The 18,800-nt window shown below is 42.5% G+C and overlaps 1 protein-coding gene across 1 annotated transcript in view; it reads right to left on the bottom strand.

Moving 5' to 3' along the window:
• Positions 1-18,800, bottom strand: part of syne3 (spectrin repeat containing, nuclear envelope family member 3) — a 106,632-nt gene that overhangs the window by 32,137 nt on the left and 55,695 nt on the right. Inside the window, exons 10-14 of the mRNA XM_084045241.1 lie at positions 16,324-16,467; positions 15,202-15,336; positions 13,805-13,966; positions 10,593-10,765; positions 911-1,396 (exon numbers count right to left, since the gene is read on the bottom strand). Of these exons, the coding sequence (XP_083901367.1) occupies positions 911-1,396; positions 10,593-10,765; positions 13,805-13,966; positions 15,202-15,336; positions 16,324-16,467 (1,100 nt within the window). The remainder of the gene's footprint in view (positions 1-910; positions 1,397-10,592; positions 10,766-13,804; positions 13,967-15,201; positions 15,337-16,323; positions 16,468-18,800) is intronic.

Genomic DNA, 18,800 nt, shown 5'->3' with positions numbered 1-18,800 from the left:
GGACCCCCCAGAAGCAAAGATTTGAGTAAAAAATGTTCGCTTTAAAAATATATATATTCAAAGATTTGCACACATTTTCATGAATTTTCAAAAATAGCAGATCTACAAGCTCATAGCGCGGCACTCGGTGCCGCGCTATGAGCTTGTATATCTGCTATTTTTGAATAGCCCAAAGTGTAAAATAATGCTTTTTAGCTCAAATCTAAAAATGACACAGTTCCAGGTCTTAATGGGTTAAAGGAGCTACACCATGATTTTTTACTTTTCCTTCTTTTTTGTGTGTTTTTGTTTTCCTTTACCTCTCTTCTATCCCAAAAAATACCCACGTTTGAGCACTCAGGCTTTCACAGCATATCTGGGGTTTTATGTAAATTGGTCTCAAAACAGGCCAAGTTGGCCAACTGATTTGCCCCCGCCTGTGCAGTCACATGCGATACCTACAAAGCACCTACTATTATGTATTCATTTTTTGACTTTTTCCACACAGAACCAGGAGATAACATGCATACAAACTGTCTCAATAGCGCCCCGTGCCAAATAAGGACAATGTGGTATTGCAGGTGAAAGTGCTTTATAAGCCAGAGAGAAGTTAGCTGGAATGAGTATATCTGAGGATTGATTGAGGCTCAAACCTTTTGAAAAACGTTTGAGCGACATAAACATTATGATATTATTATGATTTTTTTGTATGCATGGTGTATCCCCTTTAATAATTGTATACATGTAAACATAGCAGAAATATCAGATCTACAAGCTTACAACGCGTCACGAAGTGACGCGTTGTAAGCTTGAAGGTCTGTTATTTCTGATTTTTTTTATATTTGAAAATGGGTGAAATGTTTCAACATGGAAACGATTATGCATAAATAATCACGATTAGACAATTATGTAATAATCGTGACGGGCCTACCTGGCGCTCTCGTCGCCCGTGTGGCCCTGGAAGCGTCCCGCTCCCCAACCTAGAGAGTCCACCTCTTCCACGCCGAATTGCCTCGAAGGCCCGTGGCCGAGAGCTTCCTCGTCTTGTCTGCCGACGAGTTCGCCGCTCCCCTGGAGCCACGCTCCCTGGCCGTAACGCGGGCTCTCCACGATGCCGACTGTCGCCCCGCCGCCGGCGGCGGCATGTCCTTCCTTCGACTCCGGCCCTCTCGCTCGGCCGGACCCCGGGCCCTCGTAGGCCCAGCCGCTGTGGCTCTCTCCCGTCGGGGTGCCCTCGGGACGGCGGATGGCCGCCGAGCCTCCTCCGCCGATGGACCCGGCCGGGCCGGCGTCTTCGTCCGCCAGCGACAGCAGGGTTTCGGTCAGGCTCGTCTGGCCCCCTGCCGCCGCCGCCTCCCCTCTGGTCCTCTGGTCCCCCCGCTCGGAGTCGGACAGCTCTGCGGAGCTGCTCAACAGCCTGGGAGGGAGAGAGAGGGAGACAGGTCCGTTTTTTTCATCCTTATGTTAACCCATTAAGACCTGAAGCCGATTCTACAAACGTCTTCTAAATACCAACAGTTTTCTGAAAAACGTATGTTTCTATATCAGTGGTGCTCACACCTTTTCATGTCAAGGACCCCCAAAATCATATGTATTTGGCCGCCGACCCCCATCTTAAAATATTTTGTTCCAGGGACCCCCAGAAGCAAAGATTTGAGTTAAAAAAATTAACTTTAAAAGAATATATATAGTCAAAGATTTGCACATTTTAACGATTTTTCAAAAAAAGCAGATCTACAAGCTTGTAGCGTGGCACCCGCGCTACAAGCTTGTAGTCTGTATCTGTAGCTATTTTTGAATAGCCAAAGTGTAAAATAATGCTTTTTAGCTCAAATCAAAAAATGACACTGATGCGTTCAAGGTCTTAATGGGTAAATAGATACAAATGTCATTAAACACACCCTTAAATGAACCTTAGCGTCCCTATTATAGGGCTAACGCTCGGCAAAGAGATTTGTTTGTACGAGGCAAAAATGAGCAGACCTAGTATAGAGCCCTGTGGGACCCCGGTCAACTAAGTACAGTACAAAGGGTTTAATTGGATAATTATTTTGCCGCTACAATAATACATCAAACAAGTAGACCACAAACGTATTAAAATATTAAAACGTTCAAATCAAGCAAAAACAATTCTCATAGCACAAATGTAAAAATCCGCTGTCATTTAGGAGTCAGCACATATAGTAGGCGGGTGCATATATGAAAAAAAAGCACCTTACCCAAAACAAATTGGAACAAAAGGTTTCTCAACTGTTTTTTGTAGTATGTGGTGTCATGAATAACATACGAAAAGTCTACCAAAGTTTGACCACTTTTAAGGTGTTATTTTCAAGATGGCGTCCATGATGGCCAAAAAAACGTTAAAATAGCTTAATTCCTTCATTATTTATCCTAGACAAGTACTTTTTGTGTCTAACCCCATGTTTTGGGGGCCTGGGAATCAATTGGACTTGTCCAAATTGCAGAGATACAATTAGATAATTGTGAAATCCTATATTTTGTTTGAGACTCTATTAACACCCTCTGAAATGGTCACCCGTTTCAAGTTAACTTAACTAATTATATAATAAATGTCCAACAACTTATATTTATTTTTGACTGGAACAAGGCTTTAAGATATCCTCAAAACACAACACAACTAATAGTCACAATTTGCGGAAGGTGGTGGCAGAGAATATTGTCAGTTGCAATATAGTATTGTTTTCAATATTGCCCAAACTAAATTCATCTTTGACTATACACCCCACCGAAAAACTATTTCTTGCATTTTGAACCAAACTCTCTGCACCCCTCCCCTTACCCACCCCACAGGAACTTCATAACTCCTCCCCTACATACACGAGAATATTTATTTTTCTCGTGGACAAGCGCAGTGTCATCTTGTAGACACACGATTTTGAAAAAACATTGAATAGATGTTTATAGAACTTTTTAACACATTAGGAAGGCAATCAGTGTGAGTGTGCAAAGAGGGATGGGGTGGTTATGGAGGTTAGTGTAGACCTGTCAGAACTGGGTGCCTAGACAGAGGGGAGTATGCGGGGTGGGTCTGGTCTAGAGTTTAGTGGGCCTAGGGTTCCCCTCAGGTGGGTAGAGGGGAGTATGGGGGTTACTGGATTGCTCCCTGGGCACTTGGAGCACAGAAGAGAAAAGTTAGGAGCCAAGGAGACCCTGAGCTTCTGATCTCCCCCATGTCCGACGTGCAAATCCTCCAACATAGTGGTGGTTGTAAGACCTCCACGTGGTGGTGCATGACTTTGTGTCAGGCAGACAAGAGTGTCTATGTCGGACTGGCTCACAGGAGAGTGGGTGGTGGCTGACCATTAATATTCCCAGGGGCCCCCAGTGACTTATAATTATGGCTCAGAGCGTCCTCTCCCCTCTCCAGAACAGCTCCAGAACAAAAAATTGATGTATGCCGAAAGCAATGCTTGTTTGTTGGATAGCAGCAGAGACACAGCCCCTTAAAGGCGTGGAGGTCGGTTAGATTGGGATTCTATGGGGAGACTGGAGCCCAGGGCGTCAGGGGCTGTCCCCTATACGTACCTTCTTGCTGTTACAATTATCCAGAAAAAAATCACACCCTGTGTGAAGGTAGCGGCGCCTTTGATACATTTTGTCATCGATATGTGTTTATAATGTGTTTATAGCCACGTGTCACGTGAACTTGACCAATCACTTTGTTGACGTGTCTGACCAATCAGAACGTTGACGGTGAACACGGACAAAGTCAAAAGGTATAGAGCGGCTAGCGCCGCTAAAAAGATCAAGGTTCAAGCTTATTGCCAGCAGTACCAATCACAAAACAAAGACATGTGCCATTCATTTTGCACTAAAACCTCACACAACTACTCACAGGAATAAGGAGATATCTGTGACAAGCAAATCTGAACCTTATCCACGCCACACTCCTCCACCACCCCTGCCTAGACACCCAGTAGAAGACACTAGAGACATGTTGTGATAGCTCTGTACTGACCCACAAGTGGCCATTTTTTCCCTACTGAGTGTAGCGTTGTGAGCTTGTACATCGGCTATTTTCACAATTTTTGCCTCTTTCTTACCAAATATTTGAGATAATATATATATAGATAGTATAGTCTTAAGAGTAATTAAATTGTAACTTTAGAAATGTGCAGATACCCTGTATACGTATGTTGGTTTGTTTACTGTTGAGTGAGAAAACAATGTTGCACATTAAGCTAACCATCTGGGGACCCCCCAAAATCATTTGGGGGACCCCCAGTTTGGGAACCAGACACCTTTACAAACAAATTGGTGAAGACATTTTTCGGTAAGGAATTTCTTCCAAGATTTGTGTAATATTCCCAGTCTATCACTTGGCAGCCATGTTTTTACAAAAGTCACAATACCACCCAGTAATAATGAATTTATTCCTTATTGGTATCCAAAGAAAATTTGAAAGCTTCAACAGAATGTAAATTACATGTATAGGTGATGAATTCACCAATCCTGGGCATTATGGCGTGTAGAAAAGGGAGAAATGTCCAATTACATTGTTAAATATGCTTATAACAATTGCTTCAATATTTAATTGTACTTATAATCACTTGACTATAATGTATATATGCTAATTGGATTCCTAGATCACCAAAACATGGGGTTAGGCACCATAATTACTTGTGTAGGGCAAATAATGAAGGAGTAATGGTCTTTTAAGGAACTGATGGCGGCCATCTTGGAAATTTGACATTTCTTATGATCAGATTTCGGATTTCAGACTTTTAATATGTTATTAAGTACACCTGATACTACAATAAACCATTGAGAAACCTTTTGTTCCAATTTTTTTGGGGTCAAACCATATTTGCACCCGCCTATAGGATGATCTCTTGTATCTCTCAGCTGAGCATCTTAGGATGGCCCGTTTAAGAGTTCCTTGACTGACAACCGTGAATTCCTTCCTGAGGAGAGGTAGAGGTATTACCCAGTGTCTGAAGTTGGACGTAAGCAGCTTTCTGGCAAAGTCCAGACACAGCTGAGTGCAGTCCTCTGCTAGAATACACAATCTGAGACTGCAAAGAACCTCTGGGTACCCTGAATGCCTCTAGCCAAGAATGATGTACAAGCTGATTTTTGCGCGCTTTCCATTTGCATTTGATGGGAGTGTTTATGGAAACCACTTCTCGTCCTCTGACACCAAATTCTTTCAGGGGAGGCAGAGCAATCATTTTCCCTGTTGGCCGAGGTCAATATGTGGTCCACTTGACTGTCCCATCACAAATTACCCTGGGTGGTGAACCCCAGGACGTTACCCTGGATGGTGAAACCCAGGACTTTACCCTAGATGGTGAACCCCAGGACTTTAAATACATCCAAAATGTACACTATTAGTGTGTACAAATTAACCACTTTCAACCTGGCGTCCCTTTGACCACCATAGGCAAGACTTGTCCAAAATTGCAAGAATAACCAATCTACGCACTGTGAGTTTGTAGATAATCTATGTTTCTGGTATTTGTTGAACTGTATGGCTTTAGTCTTTAACCCATTAAGACCGGGAAAGCATCTGTGGTCATTTTAAGATTTCTTTGGCCATTCAAAATAGCAGATCTACAAGCTCGTAACGCGGCACCGAGTGCCGCGCTATGAGCTTGTAGATCTGCTATTTATTTTGAAAAATTAGTGCAAATCTTTGAAATATTATATACATTTTTAACTTAAATCTTTGCTTCTGGGGGTCCCTGGAACAAAACATTTGTTAAAACTGTTAGGATTTAGAAGACATTAGAAGATTCCCCAGAAGCAAAAAGGTTAAAGCAATATGCTCTGATCAATCATTGCTATAGAGTGTTTGTTCAGTAACAGACAGGTCTCCCCGTCTCTCCAGCTCTTTAATAAACATAAAATGAGGGCACAGTGGCACAGTCGGTAGCACTGTCGCCTCACAGCTAGAAGGTCCTGGTTTTGACGGTGAGGGCGTGTCCTCTCCTCCGCGTCACCAGCGCCCATACCCTAGGTGGGGTTGGTGAAAGGGCCTTTCTGTGTGGAGTGTGCATGTTCTCCCCGTGTCTCCCAGGGTAGTTAATGCCCTCACAAAAACATGTAGTAATCCTGGTCACTATACCGCCTCCCCCATGACAAACCGGGGCGCCTGATGGAGGCGAAAGGAACTGGTTGGAAAAACGTGTTCTTTCCACTACATCCTACCAGGGAACCCCCCCGTGTCAGGTGACAAGGTGGTCAGTTGGCTCTCATGCATTGAAGGAGGCATGAGCTCGGCCCTGGGCTCCCTAGGCTGGTGGGAATAGTGTAGCGCCCAGGATTACTTAGATAATTGTCACCGGGTGAAAAGGGTTACAAAATCGTCGGATAAAAACAAATTAAAAACTAGAAAAAGTGCTCCTCGGAGCACAAGTCTCCGCCAGCAGACTTGTGTTGGGAATGTTGGGAATGTTCTAATTCTTATGTTCTAATTCTTACAAAAAATAGAACATGTTACTGTGTCATAGTAACATGACACACTGTCTGTATAAGTGTCCTATCCGTCCTGTCTGTATAAGTGTCCTATCCGTCCTGTCTGTATAAGTGTCCTATCTGTCCTGTCTATGTAAGTGTCCTATCCGTCCTGTCTGTGTAAGCGTCCTATCACTCCTGTCTATGTAAGTGTCCTATCCGTCCTGTCTGTGTAAGTGTCCTATCTGTCCTGTCTATGTAAGTGTCCTATCCGTCCTGTCTATGTACAGTAAGTGTCCTATCCGTCCTGTCTGTGTAAGTGTCCTATCCGTCCTGTCTGTGTAAGTGTCCTATCTGTCCTGTCTGTATAAGTGTCCTATCCGTCCTGTCTGTATAAGTGTCCTATCTGTCCTGTCTGTGTAAGTGTCCTATCTGTCCTGTCTGTGTAAGTGTCCTATCCAATTGTTACAGTATCCGCCATTTCTCAGCCATTTCGTGATTATTCCTGTCTTACCTCACTTTGAAAGAGGCAAAGACTCTTTCAAAGTGACACATGTATTTATAGCCCGTTATATGTCACTAGCCAATCAGATCACACTATTTCACCGTATTGTCAAGTGTCACGTGAGGCTCGACCAATGTTTGCTTGGCTGACGAAAAGTGAAAACAAACTCTCCTGGCGGAGACAATAAACAAAAAATACATTTTCAGCTAGGTGACAACATGTCTGCCAATCAGGAGAGAGTACCAGCTTCATTTTTATATTGTTCCAGTTCCAATTGTGTCTGCTCATTTCTTAGTGTTACAATTTCACTTGTTTAATCTGTATCTCGTCTGGTTTCTCTATCCTGGTTGTATCCCGACCTGAAAATGCATTTTCTGTTTCCTAAAGAGCTGGAGAGACATGGAGACTCCTGTTATTGAAAAAACACATTATAGCAATGAGTACTATCAGAATATAGAGCTATTTAACACTTATTTTAACAAAAGAAAATCACTTACCCTTCCTTTAATAAGAAAACAGTGTGTTTGAACTGTGAGTGTACAGTATAGCCCCCTTTCCACTGCAGCTTAACCACACCGCATCAAAATATCTACAGTTTCCATTACACAAAAGTACCCCCTCTCAAATACACAGGTATGAGTAGCAGACTCCGGTCATTGACACTCATTTGTAATGTAAACATACTGTAGGTGGAGGTCATTGCTTTTTGTCTAACAATGCAATGTAAATGAGTGGCCAAGTGTCCTCTATACAAATGCAAATCACCTGTGCACGTGCGGGTGAACATTTGGTTCGGTATGAACCAAATGGATCCTTATAACTGTGATTATAATACAATATAAATTATAATGTAATTATAATACACTATAATGAATTATAAATGATTATAATACAATATAAATTATTATAATTTATTACAACTATGATAATTATAACACTATAATAGATTACAACTGTGATCATAATACACTACAAATTAGTAAAATGTTTTACAACTATGACAATCATAATACACTATAATAGATTATAGCTGTGATTATAATACACTTAGTATAAATTATTATGTTTTACAACTATGATAATTTTAATACACTAGAATAGATTTTAACTGTGATTATAATAATCCAGAAAGTATTATGTTTTACAACTACATCCTGTTCTAAATAAAAAGTCGGTGAGTGATCTGTCATTATGAAGTGTTTGGCCCCGTTTGGCCCAGCTCAGACCTACCCAGGACTGGGTACTTTTTAGGCACCAGTTTAGTACCACTTACACACCACTCTACCCACTTCATTGTAGTGGAAACCGAGGCACAAGTGGACGGTGTGGTGTGGGGTAGGGTGGGGCCATGCATATGGAAAGCCGCCTTATGGTGTTCTGTTTTGTGTTCTCCTTAGCCTGGAAACCAGACGAATCCATAGGCCTCACCAGAGATTCCAGACTAATATCTAGTCTGGCCATGCCAGGCTATGTTCTCCCTTCATGGTTTTGTGTGTTTGTTTGTGTGTGTGTGTGTGTGTGTGTGTGTGTGTGTGTGTGTGTGTGTGTGTGTGTGTGTGTGTGTGTGTGTGTGTGTGTGTGTGTGTGTGTGTGTGTGTGTGTGTTTGAGGTGATCCTCAACATCACTAGTACAGGTCTAGCAGGTGTGACAAGGAGCAGGGTACTCATCCTTGTTTGTCAGAACAGTACAAAGAACGCAAACGCTGTTGTATTATGCTTCCCGTCTTGCGTGACGTGTTTGAAATGCATGAATCTTTTATCGCTGCAAAAAAAAAAAAACTTTTGTTATTTTCTCTTGGATTGGGCGCTCAGTATTCAAAGGATGACAACTGTGAGGTGCCACACAAGGCCACGTCTCAGGTCCTTATTGTCCTCTGTCCTCCTGTATCTACGTCATACATAGGCAACTGGCGGCCCGGGGGCCACATGCGGCCCCCACCTTCACTTAATGCGGCCCGCAGGTTAATATTCGGTGTACTGATATATTATTGATTTCAGCTGAATTCCAAACATGCAAACATGACCCTCTTTAATTACTTTAATTACAGTCTATATGAGTAGCTTAATGACTAGTTCAAATTCTATTGTCTTTTTTTAAGTCCAATGTATTTGTATTTAAGTTCAAAAAGTTAACATAAGTATAACTAAATGCATTTGAAATCAAATAAAAAATTTACTTTTCAGGATTCCAATTGAAAAATAGCACAAAAAAATCTGGATTCCAATGAAAAAAAATAGCAAAAAGTAGCAGATCTACAAGCTCAAAACGCGTCGCGCTGCGACGCGTTTTGAGCTTGTAGATCGGCTATTTTTGCTACTTTTGGGTGACGTCATAGAATGACGAAAAAAGCTAGAAATACAGCTAGAAGAGGTTTTTGTACAGTATATGCAATGTGGCCCTCTGGAGCGAGTGTGGACATATACTGTAGTGGCCCTCTCCATCATCAAAGCTGCCCACCCCTGATCTACGTGAATATCCTTCACACCAACGGTTATGTAAAGGGCATCAATATGAAGGTATGAAGATCATGTTTCAAAACCCGAGAGCTTTGTAGATGTGATTTGAGCACTCGTAAAATGCGAAATGCCTGACATTTTGGCACGTGCATCATTAAACATTCATACACATACACAAGTCAAAGAATAAACAATTCTTGTTCTGTCTGAATAGACGTGTCTGAATGTGTTGTCTGCGACATTGTGTCGACTTCAAATTCCTTTATTCTTAAAAAAGAGCTAGGACGGAGCTAAAAAAGGACCTGAGATACAGCCTGTGTGTGTGTGTGTGTGTGTGTGTGTGTGTGTGTGTGTGTGTGTACTTGTATTACTACACTTGTGAGGGCCAAATGTTCCCTTAAATATAGTAGAACGTGAAAAAAAGACATTGCGAGGACAATTTTCCTGGTCTTCACAAGAGAAACGGTTGTTTTATGGTAATAATAATAATAGTATAGGCTTACAATTAGGAAAGTATTCAGGTTGGGATTAGGCATTCAGAGGTTACAGTAGGTTTCGGGGGGTGTGGTTGGAGTTATGGCTGATTCAGTTGCGCACTGAAGTCTTGCACCGAATGTATAAGCTCTCAACGCGTGAGCTTGTATATTGGCTTTTTTCTGCTCCAGGGTAAGGTTTCAAAAATGGCAAAACTTTTTGTTGTGAAAATGGCATTCTAAATTCATTAAAACATCCTAAAATGTTGATGTCCTCACCAGTATAGTATTACAAACGCAAATCTTTGAATATATAACTATATGTTTTTTAAAGCAACATTTTTTAACTCAAATCTTTGCTTCTGGGGATTCTACAAATGTCTTTATTTTTTTGGAGAAAAAAACAAACATATGTTGCTATAATATCAGTGGTTCTCAAACTTGACCCCCCAACTCAAAATATTTTGTTCCAGAGATCCCCCCAGAAGCAAAGATTTGAGTTAAAAATGTATACATATTCAAAGATGTGCACACACGTTCATGATTTAAAAAAAAATAGCAGATCTACAAGCTCATAGCGCGGCACTCGGTGCCGCGCTATGAGCTTGCATATCTGCTATTTTCGAATAGCCAAAGAAATCTACGGTGACAAACGTGTGTGTGCGCGCCCCAGGTCTTTGTGAGGCCATCCGTTCTGGCCCGCAAAGCTGAATATCTCATTGTTTTGGCGAGGGTGGCGGGGTGGTGCCGGCGTACCGTACCTATAGATGTTGAGGCTGAGGTCGTGCAGGGCCAGCCAGGACGCCCGCAGGCGCTTCATGTCCCGCACGATGTGGACGCGGCCCTCCTCCGACGTGCGCTCCAGGACGCCCTGACCCTGCGCCTCCGTCTGGTGGAGCTGCAGCTCCTTCTCGGGGAACTCACCCAGTGCCCTCTGAAAAGCATGAGATACAGAACTTAGTCAAACCACAAGGGGGGCTAAAATCGATGCCAGAAAATAGTAGAAAATAAGCACGAAATCAACAACTCCAAAATAAGTGCGAACTGTACAATAGGTGAGAGAGAGAGGGGGACGATATGTTTACATCGTCTCTGTCGGGTGGAAACCTCATACGTCCCAAACTGTTAACCTTTCAGGATTCAAATTCAATAATAGCAAATGTAGCAGATCTACGAGTTCAAAACGCGTCGCTTGGCGCTGCGTTTCGAGCTTGTTGGATCTGCTATTTTTGATACTTTTGTGATGCTGTATGCTGGATGATCATGCTGGATGATGAAGTAGGGTGTTAATTTACGAAAAAACACAAAGTTAAAATATGGAGATAAGAGGTTTCTGCCTGACAGCAACGACATAACATCTGCGGTAGATAGAAGATAGTACACGGACATCCAAGGGAAGAACTACAACAGACGCAATAGTTCCAAGAAAACGGTAGAACACCCATTAAGACCGGGAACGCATCCGTGTCATTTTAAGACTTCTTTGACTATTTTTGTTTTAATCGTGAATGGGTTAAGCCCATGGGTTAAGCCCATCAATCCGATCTACAAAAATAAAAGAATCCTGTCTTTGTATTAAACATTACAACAGTCGTGCTGCACATACACTCTCACTCACACACTGTTTACATAACAAGACTCATTCCATAGTAACTGATCTGTGTTTCTGGTATACTAATTTTGTTTCTAATTCAATAACACGTTTTTTTCATATCCTTTCAATTGTGCCTGTGTCTCCTTTTTCGTTACAAGCCTGAACCAGTATGTAACAATCAACAGATCAGTACAACTGTGTTTGCTGCGTACAATCATGCAGAGAGCTAGCCTGGTAAACCCTCCCTCCGGAAATCTCATTTCAATTCGATTTCAGAAAGGAGTCTGGTCTGAAACGCCTTTCTCCAATAATCGCTCTGCTCGCCGAGCCGCCGAGCCTATCAGCGTCGTCGCTCATTGTTCTGTGATTGACAGCGACAGTTGGCCAATCAGGTGGCGAGTTCGAGTGAGCCCGAATGAACCCGAGTGCAGCCTGAGAGCCGCCGAAAAAAGACGAACGGCAGCCATTGTTGTTGGTGCGAGTGCCTTATGAGTGCCTTCACTTCTTACTTTCAGTTTTATAACGCTTTCAAACTTCTTTTTTGAGGCACGGAATTTACTTATAAGATATCGTTTGGATAGAATTTAGTTGTTTAACTTCATATATGTGGTCAATTAATCATGACAGAGCCTATCTAAAAATATAAATTTAGAGAACCGGCAGGGGCGGGGAGTGACACGCATGTATCCCAATAAGGCAACCTATTTTCGGCATGGCCGTCCCAAAAGTCCCGTTGCGTCACATAGTCTGGAGCTCGTCAAATTGAACTGCTCATTGGCTGAAGGGGAAAAACGATCATTGGTTGAAGGGGTTGTCAGTCAACGGTATTACTCCCGCCCAACTCCAGCCCACAACGATTATTGCAGAAAGGCGTTTCAGACCAGACTCCTTTCTGAAATCGAATTGAAATGAGATTTCCGGAGGGAGGGTTTACCAGGCTAGCAGAGAGCAGCCTTTTCAGCGCGGTGAGGTGCAGAACTGAACATTTGAATGTTTAGTTCACAACGACGACTGGCCATTTAACCACATGAAGCCTAGCGTCCCTATTCTAGGCATGTCATAATAGGCAAACATTTGGCAAAACTAGCCAACATTAGCAGTAAATAGCCTGCACGAATATTTTATAATTGACTAAATCGATAAGTCTGACTGACCACCTAACCGTACATTATCCCGCTTATTACACAGCTACTTAATACATAAATAAATAAATAAATTGACCCAAAAGTAACAACAAAACAAAGTATTTCCTTGCTTACGGCAATGAAAGTATTCCATAGGTATTGGGCTGGGCGGACGCGGTCGGCTTGGAAAACAAATTAAAGTATTCCATAAAGACTCACCCCAAAACAGCTCGCCCCCATTCTAAAAACACAGTCGCCCCGGGGCGACTGTGTTTTGCGTTTTGGTATTCCTGCCGTTGTTGCGCGACGGTCGCCTCGTTAAACAAGTTAGTGTAGTGGATCAAATGGAATCACTTTTCAGTTATTGCATCGTCTATTTTTCACTTCAAATGTTTTCAAAAACATTCTTGAGAGCAATGTTTAGTTGTAAATGACATGGTGTGTTTGTTTACATGGCTGTCATGCTGGATACAGCATCAAACCAAGCAGCGCAGGTTGATATCAGAGTCTTTGATTAGACAGCGGTTATTTAGCTCATCGGTCATGATCAAGAAATAACACACCGCTGAATTCAGCGATTGACCAATCAGAATCAAGCATTTAACCAAGCCGTGTAATAAACTTTGTTGTACAATGGTGGTGCGCAAAAATCCCAAAAATAGCTGATTGCGTTGGGGTTCAAGTGGTTAATCATAGTCGAGGCAAAAGTGTGAAATAATCGTGTTATTGAATAGGCTCTATGCACAGCAGCCATTTTGGAGAAAAATTGGGCCTCTTCTTACTTCCTTCACAGGTGTTACCAATGAAACTAATGAAGGCTCTGTTCCATTCTGGTCAAACAGAGTCAGGGTGCTGATATTGTGCATGTTGGCTCACTAGAAACACTAGTGTGTCTCAAAGAGTGGTCCAGGGACCCTCATGGTTCCTTGAGAGGGTGTAACTCTGAGAGTGTACAAATGGAACCAAATGGACCCTCCCGGGTCCATTTGGTTCCATTTGCACACTCTCAAGAGTTATGGGAGTCCTTGAAATTATAAAGTTTGAGAACCACTGTGCTACACTACATGGAACAGAGCCTTCATTAGTGTCATTGGTAACACCTGTGAAGGAAGCAAGGAAGGGGCCCAATTTCTGTCCAATATGGCTGCTGTGCATAGAGCCTATTGAATTTGAAGTCACCTCAGCCAGGCCTAACACATACACACACACACACACACACACACACACACACACACACACACACACACACACAAACCTCAGCTTCATGCTGCCGGTTGGTGACGCTCCACTCCCCCTTGGGACTGCGGTACGACTCCAGCTTCTGCTTCATGATCATCAGCCACTTCTCCACGTTGAGCAGGCTCTCGTGGAAGCTCTCGTGCTCGCCGATGCTCTCCTCGCTCTCGCTCACCTTCACCTAACACGGCAAAAAAAAAAACTAGTCTTGAGTGTGCAATTTCTGCCACTCTAACAGGTTTAAAGTGACACCTTGAATCTTGAGAAAGTATGAGAAAAACAAACACACTCCTAAGCTGTATTTTGGCCCCACCAAATTCCAAACCTTGCTACTCAGACTGCAGATGTTTGGCTCTTGGCAATTCAAGTGCTGCAGTGAAGATGTTTTTTTTTTTTTTTGAAATGTGTCGCAGCAATTGTACAAAATGACCAAAATCCCACCAGCACACTAGCTCTTTGGGTTTATACACACACACACACACACACACACACACACACACACACACACACACACACACACACACACACACACACACACACACACACAACTACAGACTGCAGCGTTCAGACATCTCTAGTCTCTTGTTGAAAGTTGAAGTTCAAACAAACAAAATTGGTTCTTCATCTGAAGAGGCCTGGAACTTCATTGTTTAACCCTCTCACTGCCAGACTTGTTTCTGGACGCGTTTGCACACTGCCCGCGATTTTTCGATTTTCTTACATTTTTGAAGTAGTCAGTAGAATATTTATCTCCAGTATGATTGATCCCCTGATGGGTGCTAATCACAGCGGGTTTCACTGTGTGGTTTCACAAATGTCAACGAGGTCATCGCGACCTCGTTGACGTTAATTGTCTGCCTTTGAAAATAACATGTCTGGGCCAAAAATACATAGTAAAAAAAAAAAGTACACAGGAGGCGAGATACAGGATTTTTAAGTAATAAGTTAAACAAGAAGTGAATGGAGCAGCAAATCTTCTGATCATAATATCTTGGGTTCTGAACGTTTTTTTTTGGCAGCCAGGGCGTTATGACACAATGACTCGTTATAAGTCGTTCTTGGCAGTAAAAGAGTTGAAGGGCACGGCCACATGACCTTTGGCGATGTAAATGTTTTTGGATGGCACAAAGGCCAAATGCCAGGGCAGGAAGGCCATCAAATAAAATAATGATTTTTAAGTCCATAGAAACTCCAGAGTCATACATTAACCCTAAACATAACCACAACCCTGGACTATTCAAAGCATAATGGACTCATTAGATGGGAAGTCAGGGGGAGTTAAGAACGCATGACCTCGAACAAAAGACACCGGTGTCTAAAAAAACCTCAGCAAGGCAAGAGGCACAGGAGAAAACACAGAAATCAGCTGGGGCAGTGCGGGGCATCAAGTGGACAAAGATCAAGTTGCTCTCTTACCCTAACCGCCTTGTAGAGGAGCTTCCAGTCGGCGTAGAGCGACTCAAACTGGGGCCTGTTGGTGGGGCTGGAGGAGACCAGGGTCTCCAAGGCCGTGATGTGAGCCTCGCATTCTTCCAGGTCCTTCTGGATCACCTGTAGGACACAAGAGGGAGCCAACGGTGAGCCTAACAGGTTAGCAAGGCAGGGTTGTTGTGGACTGGAAAGGTTGGGAGGTCCAGGCCAGCAGTGTGAATTTTAAATAAAACACTCCCGGGGCAGGCTAGAAAGTATTTTAACCCATTGAGACCCGTCTCCTAAATCTCAACAGTATTCTGAAAAACGTACGTTTCTATATCAGTGGTGCTCAATCTTTTTCATGTCAAGGACCCCCAAAATTATATGTATTTGGCCGCGGACCCCCATCAAAATATTTTGTTCCAGGGACCCCCAGAAGCAAAGATTTGAGTTAAAAATGTTCGCTTTAAAAAAATATATTTTCAAATATTTGCACACATTTTCACGATTTTTCAAAAATAGCAGATCTACAAGCTTGTAGCGCGGCACTCGGTGCCGCGCTACGAGCTTGTAGATCTGCTATTTTTGAATAGCCCACAGTGTAAAATATTGCTTATTAGCTCAAATCTAAAAATGAGACAATTCCAGGTCTTAATGGGTTAAGACCGGGGAACGCATCAGTGTTATTTTAGATTTTAACCACTTTAACCATTATTTTATACTTTGGCTATTCAAAAATGGCAGATATACAAGCTCATAGCGTGGAGCGGCATGGTGCCGTGCTATGAGCTTGTACGGTAGATCTGCCATTTTTGAAAAATCGTGAAAATGTGTGCAAATCTTTGAATATATATATTTTTTAAAGCAAATTTTTGTTTTACTCAAATCTTTGCTCGTTAGGAATACAATATTTTGAGACACAGCCAAATACATATCATTTTGGGGGTCCTTGACATGAAAAAAAGTTTGAGAACCACTGATATTATAGCAACATGAGTGTTTCAGAAAACTGTCAGGATTTAGAAGACATTTGTAGAATCCCAAGAAGCAAAGATTTGAGTTTTTTTTTTCTTCAAAAATAGCCAAAGAATGATTATTTCCCGGTCTAAATGGGTTCAATCGTACCCTGAGCTGGTCTGCCTGGCTCTTCTTGGCCAGGATGTCAGGCTGGAGGCTGCTGGCGGTCAACAGGCGCTCCCTGAGGACCGACAGCTTGGAGCGGATCGCCTCGTGGGCATCGCCAAAGTCTTTGGTCCGGGAGATCAACCCCTAAAGAGAGAGAAGGGGAGAGCGAGGAGGGGGAGAGACTTTAAAGTCAGAGCCTTGTTCTTTGCAGGTGGCTGGAAGGATAAAGCTTCTGGGGTCAGCGACGTTCAAGAGGGCTTTTTATTCGTCACTCTCTCGCACAGGTACAAACAGTGGAAATGTTGGCGTGGCTGCAAGACTGTGCTAAGAACAATACAATAGAGCACCCAAGTCTGACGTAATAGGCTCTATGCACAGCAGCCATATTATCACTTCCTTCACAGGTGTTACCAATTATACTAATGAAGGCTCTGTTCCATTTAGTCTAGCACAGTGGTTTCCACGACCCCCATAACTCTGAGAGTGTACAAATGGAACCAAATGGACCCTTACGGGTCCATTTGGTTCCATTTGTACACTCTCAGAGTTAGACACATGTAAGGGGCCATTTGGAAGCCCATGAGGGTCCCTGGACCCCAACTGTAGACCCACTGGTGTAGCAGAGTGTTTCCAGTGAGCCAACATGTACAATATCAGCACCCTGACTCTGTTTGACCAGAATGGAACAGAGCCTTCATTAGTATCATTGGTAACACCTGTGAAGGAAGTGATAATATGGCTGCTGTGAATAGAGCCTACCTGGGTCGCGGTTTCCCCTCCCCGTTCTGAATTCCCATAGACGTGTTTAATATCGCGTCAAAAAAGAACTGTGTTCCAAAAATGAACAAATGACCCCGGCGGTTTGACTCTTATGGATATGAAGCATCAACTGACGGTGAGAAAACGCTAATGTTACTTCCGCCGAATTAGTTACATTTTCGCCAGAAACAGACCGTTTCAAATATGAGTGACTGACTATCATAAACGATACAGAGCCTCCTCCCAGACAATATCGCCGAGACAGTTTGTTTATTTTTGGACCACAATTCTTTATATGAGACGATTCTAAGTTGACCCAATGTTATTCTCCATAGAGAAATTACTTTACGAGTCCCAGGGGATGAACGAGTGACGTCAGGACTTCTGTAGTCTATAGAAAAACAAGATGATAATAATATATTCATTGCATCCAGTCTTACGATTATCTAGTTAAAAATAAATAAATAATTAAAGTCGCCAATCGAACATGTAAAAGGTACATACGCAGCAATATTAGCAGCAATTGGCAAATGTGCAGAATGTGGGAGAGGATTTAGTATCTGGATTAAACTGGACTAAATGTACTAAATACTGTAGTAAATGTAATGCCTACGATTTCAAGAGCTTGTCAGGGTCCCTCGTTCAAATATGATTATTTTGGGGGGGGTTTACGGCCTGAAAAGTTTGGGAACCCTTGATCTAAGGGGTTGCAAAGGACTTGGGGAATTGTTTGGGTTGTGAGGGATGTGTTGTGAACAAGTGAGAGGGACAGTAAACCTGAAGTGTATTATTGTATTCCCGTTTATTTGTACATTATTAACCCATTCAATCCGGGGACGCATCTCTGTCATTTTAGATTTCTTTGGCTATTCAAAAATAGCAGATCTGCAAGCTACAGTATGGGCTTGTAGATCTGTTTTTTTTTTTAATCACGAAAATGTGTGCAAATCTTGAAATAAATATTTTTTTAAAAGCGAACATTTGTAAAATATGTTGTTCCAGGGACCCCCAGAAGCAAAATTTAGAGTTACTGTTACTGTAATTGTTCGCTTTAAAAAAATATATATATATATATATATATATTCAAAGATTTTCAAAGATTTTAAAGGGCGATTGCTACACTGAAATTAACAGCGTGAGCAACACGGGTAGCATTTGATTAAATGCACATTTGTTTCGTTTTAAATGAATTGATTGAATAGTTTTGGGCTGTGCCAGCCTCAGATAAAAAAACCTCTTCCGGGGGCCTGGAGCCCCCGTGGGCATTGAGTCACTTCAGACACTTTCCATTCCGCATCATCACAAAAGGTTTCAAAGCCTCCGCCGAGCTCTTCATCCCATGTCTGCCACAGAGATAAAGTTATAAGTGGCTACAGGTCCCTTTGCAAGGCTCTCGACAAAGCAATCAGATCGACACAGGGAACTCGTGTAGCTGCTCCAACCCTCAAGGATTTCCTGTCTGGACGTCTATTTACGTGATCATTTATACCACCATGCTTTCAAAAATGACCATGATTTCATGGCGACTGAGAACTTGAATCCATGTGACTAGCAGTGGTGGAAAAAGTACTCAAATGTTTTACTTAACACATTGAGTGCCAAACACGAGGATCTACAGTTTTGCAAATACACCCGTCGAGTGCCATAACCGCAGATCTTCGTGTGTTCACTTATTATTTATATTTTTTCCACATGGGGCGCTCTCTAACGCAACTTAG

This window comes from Gymnoscopelus microlampas (assembly GCF_963454915.1).
Source record: "Gymnoscopelus microlampas genome assembly, chromosome: 20".
Classification (NCBI taxonomy): Eukaryota; Metazoa; Chordata; class Actinopteri; order Myctophiformes; family Myctophidae; genus Gymnoscopelus; species Gymnoscopelus microlampas.
Note: the sequence above shows the minus strand (reverse complement) of the source record. Positions and strands in the feature narration are given on the sequence as shown.